At 36.8% G+C, this 23,531-nt stretch overlaps 3 protein-coding genes across 3 annotated transcripts; 2 read left to right on the top strand and 1 right to left on the bottom strand.

Annotated features, from left to right (window-relative positions):
* The first annotated feature begins 801 nt into the window (after positions 1–801).
* Positions 802–9,285, top strand: LOC103969558 (PHD finger protein ALFIN-LIKE 3). The gene is made up of 5 exons (XM_009383122.3): positions 802–1,029; positions 1,120–1,152; positions 5,084–5,312; positions 7,861–7,984; positions 8,682–9,285. Exons 1-5 carry the CDS (start codon positions 933–935, stop codon positions 8,943–8,945), a joined length of 747 nt encoding a protein of 248 aa, XP_009381397.2. The 5' UTR covers positions 802–932; the 3' UTR covers positions 8,946–9,285.
* A 1,138-nt stretch (positions 9,286–10,423) lies between these two features.
* On the bottom strand, positions 10,424–14,096 carry LOC103969559 (small ribosomal subunit protein uS3x). Its single transcript, XM_009383123.3, has 6 exons — positions 13,945–14,096; positions 13,690–13,837; positions 13,423–13,594; positions 11,289–11,343; positions 11,085–11,216; positions 10,424–10,795 (listed from the first exon to the last, which is right to left on the bottom strand). The coding sequence occupies exons 1-6, from the start codon at positions 13,972–13,974 to the stop codon at positions 10,631–10,633; spliced, it is 702 nt and encodes a 233-aa protein (XP_009381398.1). The 5' UTR covers positions 13,975–14,096; the 3' UTR covers positions 10,424–10,630.
* Positions 14,097–19,518: 5,422 nt separating this feature from the next.
* LOC103969560 (uncharacterized) lies at positions 19,519–23,445 on the top strand. The gene is made up of 2 exons (XM_009383124.3): positions 19,519–19,705; positions 22,793–23,445. Exons 1-2 carry the CDS (start codon positions 19,630–19,632, stop codon positions 23,368–23,370), a joined length of 654 nt encoding a protein of 217 aa, XP_009381399.2. The 5' UTR covers positions 19,519–19,629; the 3' UTR covers positions 23,371–23,445.
* The last annotated feature ends 86 nt before the right edge of the window (positions 23,446–23,531 follow it).

Consider the following 23,531-nt stretch of genomic DNA (forward strand, 5'->3'; position numbering starts at 1 on the left):
GCGAAGAACATCTCAAATCAAAAGGGAACAACTGGAGAACACACTGAAATCGGCCTTAAATCTAAACTGTAGTATATTCCTCATCTTCTTCTTCTTCCTCAAACTAGCATCTCCATTGTCAATAGATTTTCCATTATTTTTCTTTCATTTTATGTTGATATATCTTTGATCTCCATCACCTTGTTGCTCCCTCCTCTTCCTCCGTCATTAAGATCATCTTCACTTTTTCCTATGCTTTAGTCATCACAGATTTTATATATATATATATATATATATATATATATATATATATATATATATATATATATAACATTGAAATTTCCAACTGATATGATACCCTTAAAGAAGGTTATGTAAAGATTCCCTCTTACATTAATAGTTTTTGAATTTGAACCATAAATTTAAGTTTTACGAAATAACAAGTTAGATAATTTCAAATATATATATATATATAAACATTTTTTGTTACTCCATATATTAGTGGTGTTTATAGAGAGAGATGGTAAGCAAGTTTCTCATAATTGGGAGGTCTGACCGTTAAAGAACCCTTTAAACAAGAATTGGAAGGTATTTTTTTTGGGCATCTGATTCCGATTTCACCCTCGCTCACGTGACTGAAGGCTGCAAGTTAAAAATATATATGTCACCTCTACTTTACCTGACTCTCCGTTCTACTTAATGGGGGGACCCTGTGGGTCCCTGAGATGCGACTCAATAAGAGAACGGGTAGTTGAGCGGAGCAGACGAAATGATTGAACCCCTTTAAAAGCCGACGCCCTTCTCACCCTTCACTCTCTTTCTTCTCATTAATTTTCGCACAATATTTTGTATTTCTCGTCTCCTCCCACCGTTGCTCCTTCGCCCCTCCCATCGCGAACCCCCCCGAGGCGCTTCTCTCGCCCAAGCCTCTCAGCTTCGAGATCTGACGGGGGATGGACCGTGGATCGGCCGCCCAGAATTCGCGCGTGCTGGAGGTCTTCCGCGACATCAAGGGCCGTCGAGCCGGCATCCTCAAGGCCCTCACCACCGGTATTTCCGCCTTCTTCCCCTTTCTCTTTGCTCACAAACATGCGATCTTTATTGACGCTGGTGTATCTTTTTGTGGCTTTTTCTCTGCAGATTTCGAGGAGTTCTACCAGCAATGCGATCCCGGCAAGTTATTCTATCACTACTACCTGCTAGTCAAGTCCTTTCGTGTTTCTTGTGTTTTTGTAATTTAGGTTCTTGGAGGTTTTATTTATGGTTCGGAAACTGAATCTTGTTGTCTTTTGTGAAGTTTTGGGGGTGGGATGAGCGTAATGCTATTACATGTACGGTAGTGGTACTTGAATGCATAAGACACAATCACCGGGGCACCTTACCGGGATTTGGGGTGTAATTGTTAGCGATTTCAACTAACATAGTACGTGCGGAACCAGTATTAAAGAATTGATTACGATTACGTGCAGACCATGAATTTACCAGTAAGTGAGCAAACATTGTTGCTAAGCTTTAGTCGATTGTGTTGGTGTCTACCCGGGAGCAATTGGGCTGTTTATTGGCCAAAGTAGCTACTTAATCTACATCTGTGACTTGGGGTGGTACATCATCCCAATTGTTCTTGATTCTTTATGTACTGCTACTAACTCTTTTGAAAACTAGTGGAGCGGTTTTATGTTTTTGTCGGAAAACTACGAGTGACTGGACCTGGCTACAACCAGTTTATAAGCAAAATCTTGTTGTATTTGATCGTTCAACAATAATCACTTTTTTCTAACCATTAATTGACAATTTACATGTGAAAACAATGAAGAGTTTAAATTATATACTTGTCCAAACATGTACAAGCGATGTGTCATCATCAATTAACTATCAAGAGCATGAACTTTCATTGAAGTGAAGCTTAGCGGTTACTCTCTTATGTTATGATTATGTTCAAGAAGGATTTTTTTCGGGTATTATGACTCATTAATAAATATTACAACGAATGCAATTCCTACATGGTTCGTATTTCGTGATCTCTTGCATTTGCATCCAGTTAAGACATGGCATTTTGATTGTACAAATTAGATTAAGATAGAAAGTCAATCTGAAAAAAATTTATCACATACAGAATACTAAACCCACATCATAATTTGGACTTACAAATGGGTCCATTTTTGTTATCCATATGCTAACTTAAGGTTTGTTAAATTCAATGATTGGATAAATAGGACCACACAACATGTCAGGAAGGGGCTTGTTCATAAACAAAATGAGAGTCGTGGTCAATGGGGCTTGTGCTTAGAATCAGATGGTTGGGAAGCATGTGAGCAACATTGAATGAAAAGGGAGTTGGTACTGTTAAAATGAGATGAGCATGTGGCCTACATTTGAGACCTTCAGCTGAGAGGGAGTGACAGACATGCTGCACCCATCAATACCTTTTCTCATTTTGGTAGACTACTTTAAATATAATATCATTATACATGTTACATTCCATCGGGTGTTTGAATGGAAGAGATTCACATCATTGACTCAAAATTGAAGGAAAAAATTAGAACAAAGCATATTTGATCATACTTATTGTTGCTTCCTAGGCTTAGCTATTGGTACTGTGTAATTTGTACTTATCGGACACTTTGCTCAACTTCAATTTATTGTCATCAACTAATAAGGTATCACCAATGTGACTACGACGATGGTCATATTACTGTTTTAAGATCATGATGGTTTCTTAAGATCGTAGTAATTTTACAATTAAGAAAGCAATATCTAGTCTCTAAAATCTCAGCCAAACAACAGTCTGCTTTTTTTTTTTGTTGCTTATGAAGTTATAGAGCCATTAATTATTGTCATACAACCATGCTTGTAAGTGCTTATTCATGTCCATACTAAAGAAGTTGAATAACTTCATGTGTTGTGACAAGCTTTTATATATGGATATTTTTGGTAGTTTATAGGGTTTTGTTAACATAGGCATGCAATTTGCCATAATCAATAGTATCTTTTCCATCTAGAGCAATGTGTCCCCTTTTCATCTTTTATTTTGTGGCTACCTGCCATGCACAAGTATTTTATATAGAAGAGGCTCTAATTACCAGTATTTGCTACTGTTTACTTGGTTGGTTTTTTTGGTAGCATTCATGATTCTGATGGGATAAGAAGTCGGAGGGGATATTTCATAATGCCCATTGTCAATAACTAGATATTATTATATGCATTATGCTGTGAATTTTCTTTATGAAATTATTAAAGCTAACAGTAATATTCAAGAACTAACACTAATGGCCACACTTTAAGCATGAAACCTTGGGCTTACATCCTCTTTTTCATATTGCATAGCTACCTCAGAGGTCTTATGGAAGAACAAATTTCTTTGTAGAAAAAAGCTTTCCTTTTATGATAATCACATCATTTTTCAAAATGATGTGAATTATGTAATGACTTTCTCAACCTGTATTATGAATTTGTTGTTCTCAAATTTCTTTCTGTTAGAGAAATTTGAGAACAACATAGGTAGTATGGAAGGAAAATTGTCTTTTGACATTGTTGAAAATGAGGACTTGAAAAACCTCAAACTAGTTTATTTCTCTTGGGAAGCTTGTTAACACATGCAGATTTTAAGAAAATTCATAATACAGGTACAACATAGTCTGCTACAACATTAAAATTGTTATAAATTCATTGGAGGTTTTATGCAAAGTTTCACAGGAAGATCCTTCATGATGTATTTATTATATTCCTCAAGTATACCCAAATGAAGGAAATCCATGGAGTAATGATTGTGGTTGAGAGGGTATGGCAATGGCATTGTATAGATCTCCATGGACATTATGGAAGATGAATAATATTGGAGAGTGTCCAAAACAAACATTTCTCTAATTCAAGGAGAAAATGCCTCAATCTTTCAACTAAAAAAATAATCAAAACATATGTGACCCCTTAGGTTTACATCCTCTTTTCTTCCTTCAAAATCCCACCAAAAGGGACCTATGGATTTTCTCCAAATGCTTTCCTAATAGTTAAACAACCCATCTATTTTGGACCATAATCATATTAGGAATCATGCATCAAAGACTCAGAATATGATTATATCAGCTTTCTGTAGCTACTAAAATTAATGATGAAATCAGTCTACGATTCACTAGCCAATAAGAAAGCATATCCTAGGTATTATCATCTTCTCCTATCAGCTTTATGAGTATTTTAATCAAATTTTACTATTTTGGGGTTTGTAGGAATTGTATCGGCCCTATATGTTTGGTTCATCCTGAACAAGGACCAGCTAAGGTGGTTTCCTTTTTGGTCATGCATATTATCTTGCATTGATCTGTTTCGATTGAGAGGGGCCGCACCATGGCAAGCAAGGATTATTACCTGCCAATTCAATAGCCAAGCGGGATGATGACTACATGATTTTACCCAGTTTAGGATATGGACTATACCAAGTAGGCTCATTGTGTCAGACTTATCGGATGGTAAACAACATGATACCATGTTATACCAGATGATAAGTTTCCAGTCGGTATCTAAAATCTCTGTTTTTAACATCTGTAAATGAAGGCTATCTTTTTTTATTTTTACTCTTTTGTTTCTATTCTCTTGTTCTCATGCTCTGTGTCTCTCTCTCTCTCTTTCTAATTTTCTTTCTCACTCCCCCCTCACACACTCTTTCTTTCTCCCTACCTTACCTTTTGTGACAAGATCCAAGTAGCCGACTTTATAATCTGGAAATATGGCTCATTGCTACTATTGTGTATGTTGACATGATTACTGATATGACAACAGAAGACCCTGAAGAGCCAGCAACATTGAATTACATATTCTGGCATCATTCTTGAACAATAAATTCTTCTACATTATTGTCCACTAAACAGGAGCAACACTGATTTGCAACACCGATTTACTTTTATCCGGCTTTATATTTTATTCTTAGCATTTTGGTAAGAAGTTTATTCTAAACAGCAATTTAAACATAAACAATCAAGGGATACAATATAGTGTTAGTGTTGAGAATATTGGGAAGCTAGTTGACTTTCATAATCTTGCCTACGAGTTCACTGATTGTACTCGATATGTTTTGCATGGTTGTAGATTTTAACCAAATATTACTTTATTGCAGCAAAAGAAAATCTGTGTCTCTATGGTTTTCCCACTGAGCAGTGGGAGGTTGATCTGCCTTCTGATGAAGTTCCTCCAGAGATTCCGGAACCTGTTTTGGGTATTAATTTTGCTAGAGATGGAATGGAAAAGAAATCCTGGTTATCCTTGGTTGCTTTACACAGTGATGCATGGTTGCTTGCTTTAGCATCTTATTTTGGTGGTAGATTTCAGTTTGATAAAAAACAGAGGTGAGTAAAGATGCAATTTGTTGATTGCTTCTTTCATTAAAAAACAAAATTACTTTCAAGTACTTTTTTGTTAACTACTTTTCAGTTCTAGCTGAATTTGGTCTGAGAATTTAGAACTTTGTTAAGTTGTTTTTCTGTGAAATATGAAATTTATCTTCTTATCACTGTGAGTTGTAGTTTAGAACGTTGATCTTCTTGGTAAGTTGTAGTTTAGAGGTGATTGTAGTTTCTATGAAATCTATCTTCTTGTCACTGTGAGATGGACAATTGTTCATCTTCTTGGTGAGTTGTAGTTTCTATGATTCTGATGGTGAACTGGCGAACAATTGTTCTTGGTGAATTTATGATGTTGATCCTCAAGAATAACAATTCCTGACGTCCCCAGTTCTTTAGCAAGTTTTATAGAAACATATTACTTGATTGCTACTCTTTTAAGTAAAATTCTTTATCAATTATAAAAAGGTCTGATGAATAGATTGCCTATGGAATTTAGGTGCATTCTCTATCAGAAATTCAAGTAATCTACAGTAGTTTCATTTGATTGAGTTGAAAAAATAGTCTCTAGACTGAATAGATTGATTCTCCCCAAACCCCACATTGACGGGAGCCTACATGAGTACATGGGGCTGCATCTACTAGTGTAATGGTTCAAACATGAAAATTACCCAAAGTTGATGAGTTTGTAAAGGTGACTATACCAAGCTTCCTTATATGCACAATTGCTTTCAATTATTAAACTTGCTCGTCTTCAATAAATAACCTTTACGGCCAGTTCTGCTTTTTGTATAGTTCCTAAAATTGCCTTTCACATTAAGAATGTTCATGCTTCTGAGGTTATTTAACTATAAAGTGAGATAAGAAAAAATATAGCATCATATTATTTTTAGCTTTACAATATACCAGAATTTGTTGAGCTGTGATGAAGATATAGAGTTTCTGAAAGTGCCTTCCTCCTGATTTTCTGTGCTATGCTTATTCTTTTGTAGTACAGGACCATTGAAACAGAAAGGCAAACACTTACCATACTCATTAATAATCTGATTAAATAAAGACCATTTCTGAGAGTGATATGTACTCTCCATACACTCATCATCTCTATCTAATTTGGTCTTTTTATGCTCCTAGACTCCGTTGTTTTTCTACGGTTACCAGTACACACTTAAATCTTTTGTCCTTTCTAGCCTTTATTATAAGGAGCATACATATTGCTTCAAATGCATTTACTATTTATAATAAGAGGTCACTTAGGTCAGTTTATTGATTTGCCAAGGTCACGACAGGCTTAGGTGTTTGGCACTCAGTCTAGGATGTGGGGGAGGATGGAAGGAGCCATCATGGTTGGAATATATACATAGGGACTGTATGGCATTTGATCGTCTGGCTAGGAAACGGGACAAAATTATAAACACCTTTGTCTTCTTGCATCGGTGCCCAGATATATCACTTTGTTATACAACATAAATTTGATTCTGATTTGTTAATTTTTTCACTTCAATTTGCTCAAGTCATGTTGGTAATAAATTATTTGTATCTTCTTGTAGTGTTAACCTGAGTTGTCCTGTATATCTTTCTTTATTAATATTAATGTCCAGTTTGTTGTAAAGAATATGATCATTTGAAAGAAGACCTGGATAAATTAATTTCTGTAACTAACTAGACTCTAAGTTTTATTATGTTATTTCATTAATAAACTATGTTCACTACAAACTGGAATATATGCTGTTATATAAGCATCCTCCATTGCTTGATAACATATTAGGCCCCTATTTTGTACTCATTCGAAATGATCTATAATTTTCACTTAAGTTCAGTAGGTTCAGACAAATCAAATTCCCTGAAGGAACTTCTTAGGTTTAAAGAAATATTGTTATTTCCTTTCTAGAGACATTTGAAGAAATTAATCGATTGTGGCATTCTGTTTGCTTCATATATCCTACTGTTATAGTCGGTGCTCACTGTGCCTCCTGCCTAAAACATTGCATTGACCACTTAAATCACATTATTGTTTCCAGCATGGATTTGTGGAATTTATGTTGATCACTTAAATCTAAGAATTCGCTCTTTAATTAATCTGAGCATCCCCTGTGCCTTTCCCTCTTAATCCATCTTAACATTCTTGCTCTGGATGTCTATTTTGTGCTAGGATTGTTCATCATATAAGAAGGCAGTTTTATTGTTTTATTCCTCATTGAGGAGTTTACAAAAGTTTAAGCAAATTTTCATGTCTGATTTGTGAAAATGCATGGGTAAGATATAGTTCATAAGATCCATCTTCAGAGAAAGGCACAGATTATATTTCTCTTAACTCCTAATGACACTTTCCGATTGTCTCTAATAGCCTAGTAAAATACTTCTCAAAATTGTGCAAATCTTACTCTTTCTTCCATTTTTATATGTGGTAACTCTCTCTCTCTCTCTCTCTCTCTCTCTCTCCCCTCACCGTTTCATTAAAAATGGTGCTGCTTTCTCCTTATTTCTAATTAGATGATGTTTATTTATTTTTTATAAGAAGCCATAAAAGAAATTTGCTTTGTTTTCTGTGATGCAGGAAAAGCCTTTTGGATATGGTAACTGATCTGCCTACCTTATGCGAAATTGTAAGTGGAAAGAATCAAGAGAAGACCTCTGGTTCTAAAAACATCAGTAACAAGTCCAAATCAAATTCCAAATTGGTGAGGAAAATTTCAGATGTTTTCTTTTTTGAAGACTCAAAACTTCCATTTTACTTGTTGACCATGCAAAGGAGATTTTAATTGGGAAGTTTCGTTCCACTCAATCATGACATTACATTTCTTGTATGCTAGACTAGCATATATGCCATATATAAGATATAACAGAGTGTGGTATTTGATTCCTTGATATAACGTATAGTCGTATACTGTTTGCTTTTCGCTGGAGTAGTGCAAGATCTTACATGGTTTTGTTATCCAAAGATGATTTAATCAGTTGGTACAAAAAAATGCAAGAGACTCTTGTTTAAGCATTACTAAAACCGAGTAGTTTCTTTATTGCTGCCTTAAACACCTTTTTCGAGGATTGCTCGTACCACTAAATGATGGCTTTCCTAACCTGCCTCCATATGGCTTAGGTGCATTTCTCACTGTACATGAAGTGGTAACAAACTCCCTAGTGAAGCACTGAAGGGAACTGGTGTTTATCGGATCACTTTACATGAAAAGCAAACTTGTGATGACCTTAATACAAATATCACTTCTTGTTTCTTAGGATTAGAGATTTTGGCATTTTGCATTTCTGTGCTGAATTGACAAAAAGTGGGAATTCGGCACATATGTTAGCAAAAACAATGTACCATTTAAGGTTTCACAATGTATAGTCAAGTTAGCCGCTTGTTCTGTTGGGATCTTGCAGAAGGCATCAGAATATCAGGCCAAGAACACAAAAGCAAAGCATGCCAAGGAAGAGGACGAAGACTTAATCGAGGAGGACGATGAAGACAATTATCTCTGTGCGGCATGCGGCGAGAGCTCTGTACCAGATAACTTCTGGATCTTCTGCGATACTTGTGAGAAGTGGTTCCATGGGAAGTGCGTGAAGGTCACCCCTGCAAAGGCTGAGCACATCAAGAATTACAAGTGTCCATGGTGCAGCAACAAGAGGATGCGGACCACGTAAAACCAGCAATGGCAAGAACGCCACATTAAGCTTCTCGATTTCCCTTGGTTGGCATCTTAGCAACCGTGACAACATTGTAAAGCTTTGTAGAGAAGTTGCAGTTTACGTAAACTGCAGGCGGCATTACACAACCATCGCTCGTAATGCAGAAATTACTAATGCATAGTTTAACTCCGAAAATTTGTACTAATGCATAGTTAACTCTGAAAATTTGTACTGGAACTCCTCGTTGGTTGTACTAGCTCAGGTAGGGCAGTTTGCAGATTGATCTCAGGATACCTTGTTTATTTGTGTATTAAGTATTCTAATTAATTATGTAACATATAGATCTGTTCTTCCATGCATGCTGCTCTATCTTTTGGATTAAACAGAGTTGTTATTTAGCTATGTACTGAAATATAGAGTTAAAAATCCATCTATTGCCCTTCGTTTTTAGTTAAAAAATCATATTCATGAACAATCATATTGTCCTTCGTTTAAATGTTTATTTGTGGAGCTCACAATTATTTGTGTCTATTACTTAGTGGATTGCATCCTAAAACCAAATAAATATCGATTGTTTCTCAACAAACGACGGTTAGAAAGATTGTGGAAGCTATGAGAATTTTATTTGGGTACACATCTTTGTTGCTAAAATGTGGTACATTAGTTAGACTATTGGAATATAAGTCACATTAAAGGAAGCTTTTTCAAACAAATTGATAATGGTGCAAAAGAAGTATATCTAGCATGATTCTATGATTCTTTCAGGGTTATTTCTCAAGAAAATCTCAAGTTTCGGATTTTTCTCATTTTTTTAATATATTTCTCACGAACAGCTCCTCCTCTTTGTAATGGGTTAATCGGTCTGATGCAGGTTCTTTATATTACAGTATTTATGAATAGAATTACAATACTTCTGATGCAGGTTTGTGCAGAGAATCAGTGCGCCGCCAGCTGCTATGAGAGTGACGGTGTAAGGAGAATCCAGATTCAATCTGACTCGAAGAGTGTCCACACTCACTGTAATTAAAGACGTACTATCCGTTCTAAAAATTTTCAGAGAGCAATAATCGTCTGGCCTTTTTTTTTATTTTTTTTTTTTGCTAATCTGCTTCGATATCGACGAAAGCGGTTTTTGCACCCATTTTGGCGAATAAGAAGGATCAACCTTTGTTCTCTTCTCCCCCAATCCATCTTTCCTCTCACTCGCTGATTTATTTTTATCCCTGGCAAAATAATTCCTAGTCCGCATAGGAATCAAAATTCAAACTCTGGGTCGAGCCAACATATTTTAGGTAACACGAGTTGAATCAACATATTATATCTTTACCATTCACATTATTACCTAAAGAAATCCGAAAACCTTTCTGAGGTAACCTATCAGTCCAGTCCCTAATGTTACTTAAAAATCAAAATCGCAGCATCCACGTACTAATTCCTGTCTCAAGTGAACAGCTAAACATGCAACAGCATCAAGATATATAACAAACGTCACAGCTACAAATCAATTTCTTTCCCATTGCAAGTTTTAAAAAAAAAGAACAGAATGCAATTCAACCATCAAACCAACATTGGTTAGGAAGAAAACATAGTAAAACAAGTTTCAGACTGCAAAATAGACCAAAAACGCTAAACTTTTTTGTTTTTGAGAGCAAAAAGAGACCTCTTCCCGGAACCATTATACCCCAGCAAACCAGGGATCATCAGACGATGGCTACCTCTGGAGCCAAAGTTGGTGTTGGCCTGACATATTCATCTTCGTCCTTTGGTGGATGAATGGTGACGAGATCTGGCAGAGGCGTAGTAGGACCTTGCTTTCCCTTTGGATCCCAATCCAACATAATTTTGACCTTGATTCCAAGAACACCCTGTGCAAGACACAACACAGCGTTGCAGGAATACAATATTATATCAGCTATTTGTTAAAACAGACCATAGAACAGAAACTTTGACTCAACAACTAATATTTAGTGTAGTAAAATATTACCATAGTAGATAACATAATAGAATTGACAAAGAAAAAAAAAAAGAGGTAGTATGTCATCTTAAAAACTTCCTACTAGTTTCTTCTGCAAAGGATGGACATTAAGTAGGAAATAGATCGACAGCTTGATCGTGCAAAGTGAAAGATGCAAACATTAAATCTTAGAAGATCACCTGTCTTAGGAGAACATGCCTCACTGCAGAGTCAATATATTCATTGACCGGCTGACCAGAAGAAATCATATACCCATCCTTGAACTTCATGGACTTGGCACGCTGAGCCCTGAGCTTTCCACTTACAATTACCTACAACATATCAAGGAATAAATCTCCAATGTCCATAGGAAACGTCACTGCTGCTTTAGTTCGAAAACATACCTCACACCCCTTTGCACCACTCTCCATGACAAACCTCAGGACACCATAACAGGCCCTAGAACAACAATACATAAAAATATCAGACAACTTTACTCCAAAAGCCTTTTCATAAATTACACACTCCAAGGAGCTGACAATCATAACCTTTGAAGTTCACAATTACAAATGAATATTGCGCATGATTCAAGATCATGACTAAACCATATTACCCGGCACTATAAACACAAAAAATCATGTCACAGATAAGACAGGTCAAAAAGCAGATTAAAAAAATTTACAGCAATTTCATAGGAAAAAAAAGGACAAAATCTCAAGTGATACAGCAACTAATAGTACTAAACAATTAGATTTCTCTTCTTTTTTATCATTGATCATACGTTGAACGACACAAAATGAGATTTGTTCAAACAAAAAAGAAACCACTAAAGCAGAAATGAGACAGAAAAGAAAACCAAAGGCAGTTATCTCCAGATAATACGACCAATCATATTAACCCCAAAAACAAGGATGGCAGATATTGGCAACTAACATCAGCCAGTCTAAATAGATTTTAAAATTTATCAATTAGCCACTTTAATACCAATATAGCAAAGATATGTTGGAGTGTATTCCAAACTCCAAGCATACAAGATACAAGAAGCCTGACAAACTCCATAACTCATTCTATGAGCATCAAGACGAGCCATCAGAGCATACACTGCCCAGCAGCAGAATGAACAATAACAAATGCTCAATTAGTTACAAAACAATAAACAGGATGAAAAAATATTCACAGCAGAAGAAATCAAGAAAACAAACAATAATCACATTCAGAAACATAAAGCAAAATAGTAAGTGTAAAATAAAAAAACAAAGCTATGTAATAACACACACAACCACACACACACAGCATTGGCTCAGCAATAAATTAGCATTGTATCAAACAAACACAGATACAATGCTACTGCTGAAAAATATATGATCGCTTTTTATAGCCATCAAAGTTGAAAGATATTTTATAATGATCCAACTAGCTTTTCTTTTATTTGAGAAAATTAAATTCAAATATCTATACAAAAAATAATATTGAAAGGTTCCAAAATCAAAACCACAAGAGAAAATTTAAAAAAAGGTCCAGAAATTATCAGCACAAATTTCGCCAGGAGCTTATGCCATGAGATCAAAAAATTATCATGAACTTAACTGCATCCATGGCAATCTTGATTTTGTCACCTTCCGACACAAAGTTGGTAATGAGTAACCTATTTGCTTTATAGATGACAATAATAAAAAACACTGAAAACAGACTTGGTGGCAAGGCTCCAGCCAATACCAAGATTGGGGAAGATCGATGTGCACAACCTTACCCCTAGAATTTTTTTTTCCTGAGACTCGAACCCTTGTCACCCATTTAGGAGGAAACATAGTGTCACAGTAAATAACATATTTAAACATTAATTTAGCTTCACATGGACACTTAAAATTTGTAAATAAACAGCTGACAAAACACATAACATAAAAAGATATAGCAACTAAGGGTAGCATATATGAATATATATTCATATCAGCACATGGTAACATCATAATCCCTCAGCATGTTCATGACAGTGCATGGTAAAACTAATTTCCTACAATACTCATTGAACAAGACGAGTACTGAAATATGACAAGCTTAAGAAGTGGCTTCAATGATTGAATAGATACGAAACATGTAGCCAGGAGCTTTCTGCCATGAAACTAAGAAGTGTCATAATCCTAACTGCATCCATGGCAATCTTGTTATTGTCACGTTCCGACACAAAGTTGGTACTGAATGACCTATTTGCTTTATAGATGACACGCGCTTGAAATCCTACATTACCATCTCCTGGCCTAACACCAAATTATACTTTTAAATGCTACTTAACAATTAGACTAAACTCTAGCAACAGGCAGTGACAAGTTGTAAAACAAATCAGTTAACAAAATCATCTAATGGTATATCATATAAAGACATCCTCAATCTTTCGAAAATTTATAACATAATCATCATAACTAATAACGATGATAAAAGACAAATTTGAAGGGATAATGCATGCATAGTATAGAGTTAATATCAAGCCAATAAAGATGGTTATTTCCAACAAACTTAATGAAGGGTGAATGAGATCCCAACCTCCTAACGGCAAGGCCGCCAAGAAGCTTGTAACGAAGCGATTCAGCCTGAGCAATGGCACAGAGCCCCCTGTTGTTCACCTTCTCGGCGTAGAGCTCAACGCCATTCTCGGGAAAGTTGAATCTTTTCTGCACCACCGATGTCAATTCCCTGATCCTTCTTCCCTTCTCACCTAAACCCCAACCAGAAAAGCATCAGACACTAAATAACACCTTTCCAAGCCCAAATAATTGGATAAAAATAAGGAAAAAATAAAGACATAATCACCAAGGACGTTCTGTGTGCGCGTCGCCCGAATAATGATCTCGGTCCGCATGGGCGTAACCCTAACCTCCACACCCGAATAGCCATCCTCCGCCAACTCTCTCGTTAGCACCTCGTTCAACTCCGCGAAGAACACCCCATCCGCCACAAACTGCGAGAAACGGGAAAAAAATCAAAAGGCAAACAAAATAAAATCGCAAGCTCGGGTGAGAAGCCAAATCGTGGGAAGGAAGGCATTTGAATGGGAAGATTCGAGACCTTTCGCTTCTTACTCATCTGGGTTGCCATCTCGGAGGTTATTCGAGGGGGAACGAACTCGCCGCCGCTCTTCGTATGGTGTAGCGGAGTTGGTTCTCTGTGAAACCCTAGAGGAGGCAAATAAGCTCAGCTTGGGGGCCTTAAATAGTGGTTTATTGTAAGGATCGGACGGTTAGAAAAGATTGATGATGAATAGAGGGATAAATGGACGATTGGAGTTGAGACGATCGTAGCCGTAGATATTATGCATAATAAATCACGCTTGATGATTTGGTTCGATTTCGAGGGATTTTTATTTTTTTGGAGAATTTCAGAGCAAATTAATACGACTATTAAGAAGAAAAAAAAAAGGCAATCATAAACGAATTAAGAATAATCGGATGTATCTTTGTTTCTAAAAAAAATTCTTTTCTCGGGAAAGATTTTATGTTTTATCAGCATTTCATTTGAACCAATATTGCATGATTTGTATCAAAATATATTAATCCCATTTAACCTTGTTTTGTTGGTTGCATGCACAAAATAATTGTAAGCCTATACAATGAGTTCAGAAATGAAGACATATTTAGAGAAACTTCTTTACTTGTTTATATAGTATAAATCTTATTATCATGTAATTGGTGAAGATATATTTCCTTTAGGTGTCATGCTTATATAACATATATAATAGGTTATTTGTGTATCTTTGAAAATTAACATGGAACATCTAATAGATACTGATTACACTATAATTTTCAATCCTAATTTATCAAAAATAATGATCAGACCATCTACTATGTACTAATTAACTTGGTATGATTTTATTTTTACCAAAATTTATTTTTTTTCTAACTAAGAAATAAGGCTGAACATATCAAAAAAATTTCCAAATCTAATTTAATTTAATTCTTAATCATTAAAATGTGAAATAATAGTTCATTTCGGAGTGTTATTTTTATTATTTATGGTTCTCCAAATCAGATTAATTTTAGTTCTTGGGCAGGTTGGTGAGGGCACGTATCCCATTCTTAGACCGAAACGGCCGTAAATAGGATCGAACTGCCACATGCTTCCAACGGTACACGCGTAACAGTATAACAGACGCGTTATTCCGTTATTTTCTTTATTAATTCGAGCAAAAAACAAAAGAAAAAAGAGAGAGAACACATACCAGAAACAGAAGCACTTCCATTCCCCGTTCCTCTCTCTCCCCTCCAAATTTATGTGGTTCCACACCTGCCGGAAGGAGGCGGAGCAAGGCCGCCCTCGGTCGGAAACTCTGATCTCCTTCCCCGCTTTCCATGGAGCTGCGATCTCTAACCATGGTCCTGCTCCTCCTCTTCCCGTTCCTCGTCCCCGCCGTTTATCCCTACTCGCACCTCTCTCCCTCGCCGTCGCCATTCCCGTCCCCTCGTCGCACGCTGCCGTCGCCGACGGCTGCTGACCCTCCGCCGCAGCTTCCCGGCAACAATGACGGCCACCGGGAGCACCCGACGCGGGTGGGTGCATCGCGGTCCGGGAACCCCGAGCGGCTCAATCTCGGAGAGAAGGTAGGGTTGGCGTTTCTGGCCGTCGCCGTGGCGCTGCAGGTGGCGCTGGGGGCATTCCTGGTCTTCAAGAAATCGCAGCTGGGGAAGTTGGAGCGACGCGAACGGCGGATGGCGGAGAAGCTTTACTCCGCTGCTTCTTTGTGATGCTTTGAATTGGGAATCGGAGTTCTTACAGTTCCGTGGATTAAAGTCTTCCATCGGGCAATTGGGGGAAATTGGATCATTTAGAATCCAATTCCAATCGCCCGATGCTCGATGATCAAGGTATGTCCTTTTCCTTCTTCGTGCTTTAAAATTGGTGTAAATTCGATGTCTTCTGCTCTGTAATCAGGCAATGATGCCATGTATTCCACTCCCTACCACACTGAGTACAAAATCAAATGGTAGATGCCCTTTTCCGTTGTCTGTTTCAATTTTTCTTGCATGTTGTTTTATTTTTTTTCATCCAGAAATGTAATTAACGCGATATATATATATATATATATATATATGGAATTTTCAGTGTAGTGTGAGTTTAAATATTAATCATGCTTTGCTTCTTTCATATGTGTGATTAGAGTTTTATGTTGTACTTAATTAAAAAATATAGAAGAAAATGTTGCATTTAATCTGCTATAGGACAAGCAATATGTCGGTAAATAATATAAGAAAAAACTCATTCTTTCATATGTGTGATTCCAATTGGAATAGGAGTTGAGATAGGTCAACGATTTTGAATTGATTTGTCCATTCCGTCAAAATTAAGCGAGGTTAATTAGGTATTTAGATGGTGTCCTCATTTACCTGCCTAAGCAAACTCGGAAGTGCGCCAAGCTCTGGCGGAGAGAGACCGGAAGAGCACCAGGCGATGGCGACAAGCGGCGCGGCGAAGAAGTCTAACCTCGTTGATCACCACTCCGTCAAGCATTTCCTCGAAGAATCCGTCACCGGCGTCAAAATCCTTCCCCCTTTTTCTCCGCCTCCCTCGTTTTCTCGATCGCTCGAAATCTCTATCTATAGGGTTTCTTAGATGAAAATGCTTTTCTCGGATTCAGGTCGTCGGAGAACGTCAGAGTGAGCGACGTGAGGGTTGCTGATCGGGTCCATCATCATCGCCATCTCGCTCCTTGCGCAGTTCTTCCCCATGGCATTTCTGACCATACGAGACAGAAATTCCACGGATGATATGAAATGTTACAGGAAAATTACATTGACATTATCTAATTGAATCTCGAAGGCATTAAAGATTCATGTTCCCAAGAAGTTTCAGGTATGCAAATGCTCTATCTTCAAAGCAACTGAGTGATGATCTGATGTCATCAGAGCAGGTTTTTTGAAGGGTTGTTCGATGGTCTAGATGTAAGCAAAGGCATGCATTTTTTTGCTTCCCAAGAAGGAAAAAGCTATATTACTTTACAACTCTTGTACAACCTGTACTGTAGGCATGGCTTAAATCCATACAGTTCATCAACTATTCAGTTGCCAACTACGAAGGTAAGCTGGTAGCTGATGAGGCAACCCCTATGGGAGATCACATACTGATGTATTTATCTCCCATCATACATATCATTTATTATTTTGTTTTAGATAACTAGTTAATATTTTATTTTTTATTATTCTTAGTATAAAATTTATAATCATGTTATCTGTAATATGAAAAAAAATTATGCCATAATATGAAATCAAATAATAATGGATCTAAACAATATTAGGATTCGTACATTTCGTTGTTTTTCAGAAGAATAAATCTTATCTGATCTACAAACGTATTATTATCGAATCTGATATACCAATCTATAAGGAGAACTAGATACGTCTCCTTTCGTTGGACTACTTAGATTGATGAATTAGGTATTATCGGATTTGATATATCAATCTCCAAGAAGAACTAAACACTCCTTTCTTTCGTTGGATCACTTAGATTGATGAATTAGATATTATCGGATTTGATATATTAATTTCCAAAGAGAACCACACACTCCTCCTTTCGTTGGACCACTTAGATTGATGCATTAGGAAGATTGAAATAAAAAAGTTGTGATGCGCATATATAGCTCATCCAGTCTATTTATAGACGAGAGCGTTCCTCCCATTAAAGACATCCCTTAAGGAATTCTACTATAATATGAATTTTTTTTCTATCGTTGAATACCCATAATCAGAATTCAATCATATTTATAGTATATCTTACATAATTAAATAGAATCACATGATCTAACACTTTTGAGTTACCAAGAAGGTAAGATAAGCAGATGTATTTATCTCCGATCATACACATAATTTGTTATTTTATTTTAGATAACTAGTTAATATTTTATTTTTTATTATATAATAATAAATTGATGATGTCTTAAAAAGAATAACGAAAGTCTAAGTGAACCCGAATAGTCAAAATGAAACTTAAGAAGTGACAATTATTTGCAAGTTGAAGATATTATCATGAGTTACATGATAATTTGTTCGATCAACTTAATGTTATAGTTTATCAATCGAAATAATTTAAAAAGATGACGACCATCGATTGCTTCTTCCAGTTGATAGATAGCTGATAGATCTCATAGACAATATATATTTTAATATTTTAATTTGGAGAATATTAATAATATATTTGAGAGTAAGACGAAGGAGATTTTTTCAAAAATGGATAAAGACGCAATGAGAACAATAATGGATAAAGACAAAATGATCATTTCATTTTCAAAAAAAAAAAAACATTGTTTCAAAAAAAAATAAACTCGAAGCATTCTACATAAAATACCAAAGGTAGGCTGAAGAACAACCTTTGCGCTGGCACTGCGTTGGTTGGGACCTGAGAGTCGGTGGAAGGACTGCTTTAGTGCTTCATCGTCACTGAGAGTTGGTTGGGACCTCAAAATCACGCAAGGAGAAGCGTAGCTTTCGAATTACATGGAAATCGTAATGCATGCAATTTGTTTGTGGAAGGAAAGAAAAAGGCAGACTATAACATCCACTAGAAGAGCAACAGGTTGCATGGCATGCAATAAAGAAACATCTTGTTTTGTCACATGTTCTTTGGTCGATTGAACTATGTACGATTAGGTTCTGAAATTTCCAGCCTGCAATTAATTCTTGATGTATATATAAATTCGTCAACAGCACAAGAGCAGACTAATTGTAGTCATTAATCATTCATGTTCTTCTGTCTCTATCTCATTTGGTCTCACTCGAATCTCTTCTAGAATATGTTTTAGGGATCAACACTTTACCAACTATGAATCACTACATTAATAATCTATATGTTCAGATGGGGATGGATGACTTCTACTTTGATTTTTTTTTTTTTTTTTTGCAAAGTCATCGGTGAAATCATCACATTTTTCTTCTGTTAATGTGGGAAAAAAAAAAACAGGTTGTAATTCTATGACAACGTAGTTAGATAACTGTAGCTTTAACTCTAGCACGGTCTCCTAACCATGGCTGTAAAGGAAGGTTTGGAACAGGCAGTGAAGAAAGGAATCCCAACCCATGTTGGGAAATATTTGTAATCTTTATTCGATTCAATAGTTTTTCTCTTCGATAAGAGATCATTTGGTCGATCGATCCTTGGTACAATCAATGGCTCATAGCCTACGTGCATAATTCGAGAGCGAGTTTGCTCGACCGAGGTGCAGGCATCGAACCCTCATTCTAACATCAATTTGATAAGGGATCATTTGATCGATCGATTGGAGCGTATTCGTACGATTTTATCCTTTAAAAACATATGAGATTCAAAAGATGTCTCTAAGGATAAGGGAGACCTGACGAACTTATAAGCAGTTGATTCCCATACTCCTAAATGATCTTGTAAACTAGAAAAAGATAGATAGCAATTGTACATCAAAACTAGGTAATAAAACTCCTTTTTTATAATTATATATTTTTTAATTCTATATTTTCGTAATTATAGAAAATATATATATTTTTTAAAATATAATGATCGAAATATTAAAAATAATAATTAATTAATCTTGGGGAGAATTGAGGGTTGGATAGTAAATTCCAAAGATTTAAAGGATTAATAAGGAAAGCAACCAAGAAAGTTGGTAAGCTGTGGGCTCTCACACGCCGCTGTCCGAAGCTTGGCAGTGTCATCTCCGGAAGCCAGCTGCAATATTATAGCACAAAGACACCCAAATAACAGAGAGGTAGAACAAGCAGCTGCACGGATCAGGCAATGGAGATCTCCGCCTGCTTTCTAGCGGCCTCTCTGCTCCTCCTCTCCTCTTTCTCTTCAGCCACCGACAGCAAAAGTAAGCGCGTCCTCTCTTTTTTAAATGTCGGTGAACGGCTGTTCCTCGATGTGGATCTGCTGCAGAGCTCCGTTTCTGCTGAGATCTGTGGAGCATTGGCTGCATTGGTCGGTTCAGGAGTCTGTCCTCCTCGTATTCGAGTATCTTTCGTCTGATTCGCTCGCATTGATTTAGTGATGGTTGATTCTTATGAAGGAATTTTTTTTTCCCTTTTCCTGTTTAGCCGATGGAAACTGCATTAGTTGTATATCTCACCAATTGATGTGTTTCACTGATATATGGAGGAGCATTTCGAGGAGTAGATTAACTTGGTGAATTTAGATGGTTAGAGGATTTTTATCTTGTGTTCTCTCATGGCATTTCTGTCGAATCAGAGTTGCTTATCTTTTTTGTTTCTACAGTAAATCCATTTATTAGATTCTGTGGGTGATGACATCTTTTTTGCTTCTGTACAACCTGATGTAGGATTTTCTTTTATATTTCTTACCTTACAAGCGATTACTGAACTAGTCGGTCTATTTTATTTATCTTCTGCTGCCTGTCTCCTCCCTTTCTCTCTTGTTCTTCACCAACTAAAACCTAAGATAGTCAGTTGGCATCAAAGATTTAGGAATCTGGTTTGGTTCTTCAATTGGTGCGTCAAAGATGATCGGAAAAGATGACAACCTTAGCTTGTTGTTGAGGATCAAGGATCGTAAATTAAGTACTCACTCAAAGTGTCTTTTGTGGAGCCATAATTACAAGTTTATGACAATGGAAAATGTTTGTAAACTTTAGAAGTATTAGTTCAGAGACAATTAATGGAGTCAATAAGTGAAGCTAATACATCACAGGTAACTTGTTTTGAATATTGTAGCGAAAGATTCTCAATCTTTCGGTTGATCGTCAAACTTAAAAGTCTTATGCAAATATCTTGTTTGACAAGAAAGAGGATCAAATGAGATTGATGGCCATTTGTGATGGTCAAAGGTCTGTAGTTTATTTGCGAGAAAGAGATTGAGACATGTTTGGAATTGTTAAGAAAACAATTTAAAAATTGATAAATTTGGCTACTGAAAACCTATTTACAAATGCATTTAACAACTTTATCACACTGTGGTGGTAAACTGGACAATATGAGAAGAATCTGTGAGTAGAAAGACTTAAATGAACAGAGGATCATGGCGAATGGGATTGCAAACATGTCTTGCAGATGTTTTGGGTTGAATTCCTACTGATACCGGATATGATGATCTCTTTGCACACGCATTCACCTTTAAGAATGTTAGCTACGAGAATGATGCTGATCGATTGTGAGTGATTATGTCACATGGTAGATGAAATATATTTAGACCTTAGAGATTGTAGATCGAGCTAAATTGTTTGGTTAAAATATTTGGAACCAAAAACAGGGACAGCTGCCATCAGCTTGCAATTTGTTGAAAGTTGACTAACATTGACTATGATTTGGTAGAATTTGGTTAGAGTCGCAATGGTTAGTCATAATTTGCCTGAAACTACTCTCATTGGCTGAAACAGGGTTTGAAATGGTTGGATACAATTGAAAATCAATCAAAATAATATTTGGGGTTTTGGTATCAATTTGAGATGATACTATGCAATTGGAATTATGACGAGAAGCAATTTTCATAATATAAACTCTATCTATGTTGCTTAATATGTTGGTAGCTCTAAGATTGCTGTAAGATCTGACCTGAAAGAGAGCATACTGGAAGAATTCTGTCACGAATCGAGGTTTAGCCAAAAGGAGAATTGTATCATATTTTTAGCGTGCTGATTGTGTTGTGCCATAGATCACAGATAGATTACTTTGGACCATTAAAGCTAGAGATATTGAGACTTTAGGTGACTGAATCATCCATTGCATATTGTAGAAGGTATCTTTAGACCAGTAAAACTTCATAGTGCCTGTCATGTTTGTCTGTTGGGAGATATTGTTTGGGGAGGGGGAGGACATCAAATAGTCCAATTTATATAATTCTATCACAATGGTCGAAGAGCTTAAGCTGTTAGGTATATACTAATCGTATAGATTTTGTTCTCATTTTATTATTTTCTTGCGATATAGGTCTAACTATCCTCACATGTCTCCTCTCCGGCAATCTTACCCTCATGTGAGAGTCCCCATTGATTGTTAACATCCCTCGTATCAAATTAAATTTGCCATCTGTAGTTGTATCACATACCAATCAAGCAATCTCAGAATTAAAGCACTTACGTACTGACTTAACTACTTACCTTTCTCTTGTATAGTCATAGTCATGCAGAAGGTTACTCTGACTGGTCCATTACTCCTCATTGCTCAAGCTACACCATTGGCTATGAGGCTATCAACTGGGGAGATATTAGTCCAGGCCAACACATTGATATGGCAATTGGATGTTGCTTCCTACGATGAAAAACTTAAGCTATTAGATTACGTGCTAATACCATGTCTTAATTCTTCATTATTTTCTTTGAAATATGAGACCAACAAATGTTTGTTGGTCAACATGACGATTCAAGTGAAAGGATGCAGCTGGCCCCGTCCCTGTCCTTCCAAATGGATGGCCAAAATTTGACCTAATCACTATCCATGTAGAAATACAAGGCTTTAGACCAGCTCAAAATTTTTTATCTGGGAAATATGCGTCTTTATGTAAAGTATATGCTTCATTTTTTTCCCCTTTTTATACCGGGATGTATATTCTATGATGGCCAAATACTAAAATAACTACTTGGGTGAGGAACAACTGCAGAAAATGGTGTAAGTTAAGGCGAGAATTTTGTTTACTGTTATATGAAAGAGCAACATCTGCAGAGTTAGACTAGATTACATATGATATAATTGCAGGAAGCAATATTTTTATGAATGAAAAGTTTCTCTTATTTCAAGACTATGTATCTCTCTCTCTCTCTCTCTCTCTCTCTCTCTCTCTCTCTCTCTCTCTCTCCTTGATTCTATCTTGTAAGCTACTTTATCTCTGGAGTAATATAATGTCCAATAACAGGCAACCCATCCCATTAGATCACTAATCTTTTAATATTATTAACATCTGGTTTCTCTTATTGTCTTTCCTGCCTTCTCTCAATTTGCTTTCTTTACAGACAATCCTGCAGATGAGCTTGTGTCAGTGATCAACAGCAACAGAACATCCCACAAATCCCCCGCTCTCTTTGACAATGCAGGCCTCGGCTGCATTGCCCTGCAATACATCAAAGCCTACGAGGGTCAGTGTGGTGAGGTTGGGGACAGCAAGAAGCCACCTGACAGTAGTTTTATCGATACATTCGCTCCCAATTGTGGTGTTGAAGCTCCAACACTTGCTCCCATCACCGGCCGGCTACTTGCCTGCCAGAGCACCTACGTCTCCCCTGAAGCGGCCTTCGATATCTTGATTGAAAATGCTCGGAGCCTGCAGATTCTGCATGACAAGAACCACACGGAGGTAGGAGTTGCTGTTAGTGGCACCGATGGTGGAGCTCCCTACTTCTGGTGTGTTCTGTTTAGCAATGGGACAAGGAACAGCAGCTTCGTGCTTCAGGGAGGAGTGGCGAAGACAGTCCGGCCTGGATGTTTCAGCGGCAACAACGACGACTGCAGCGGCGCCAGCAGCCTCAGCAGTGCTTTATGGACTATGGTGGCTGCAGCTTGGATTGCTGTTGCTTATGGTTTTGGCTTGTAAGTGATCCATCAAGGAGGAGGAACACACCATTTGTTTCTTGTTCCATTTGCTTAATGGTCGATCATTACCTTATAAGTGTGTTCTTCACTGGTTCTTTACATGGTTGCACCTCCTTTTCAGGTGCAGACTACAGTGCATTCCTTTTAAGTTTAATTACCGTG

The sequence above is a fragment of the Musa acuminata genome, chromosome BXJ1-10 (assembly GCF_036884655.1).
Source record: "Musa acuminata AAA Group cultivar baxijiao chromosome BXJ1-10, Cavendish_Baxijiao_AAA, whole genome shotgun sequence".
Classification (NCBI taxonomy): domain Eukaryota; kingdom Viridiplantae; phylum Streptophyta; class Magnoliopsida; order Zingiberales; family Musaceae; genus Musa; species Musa acuminata.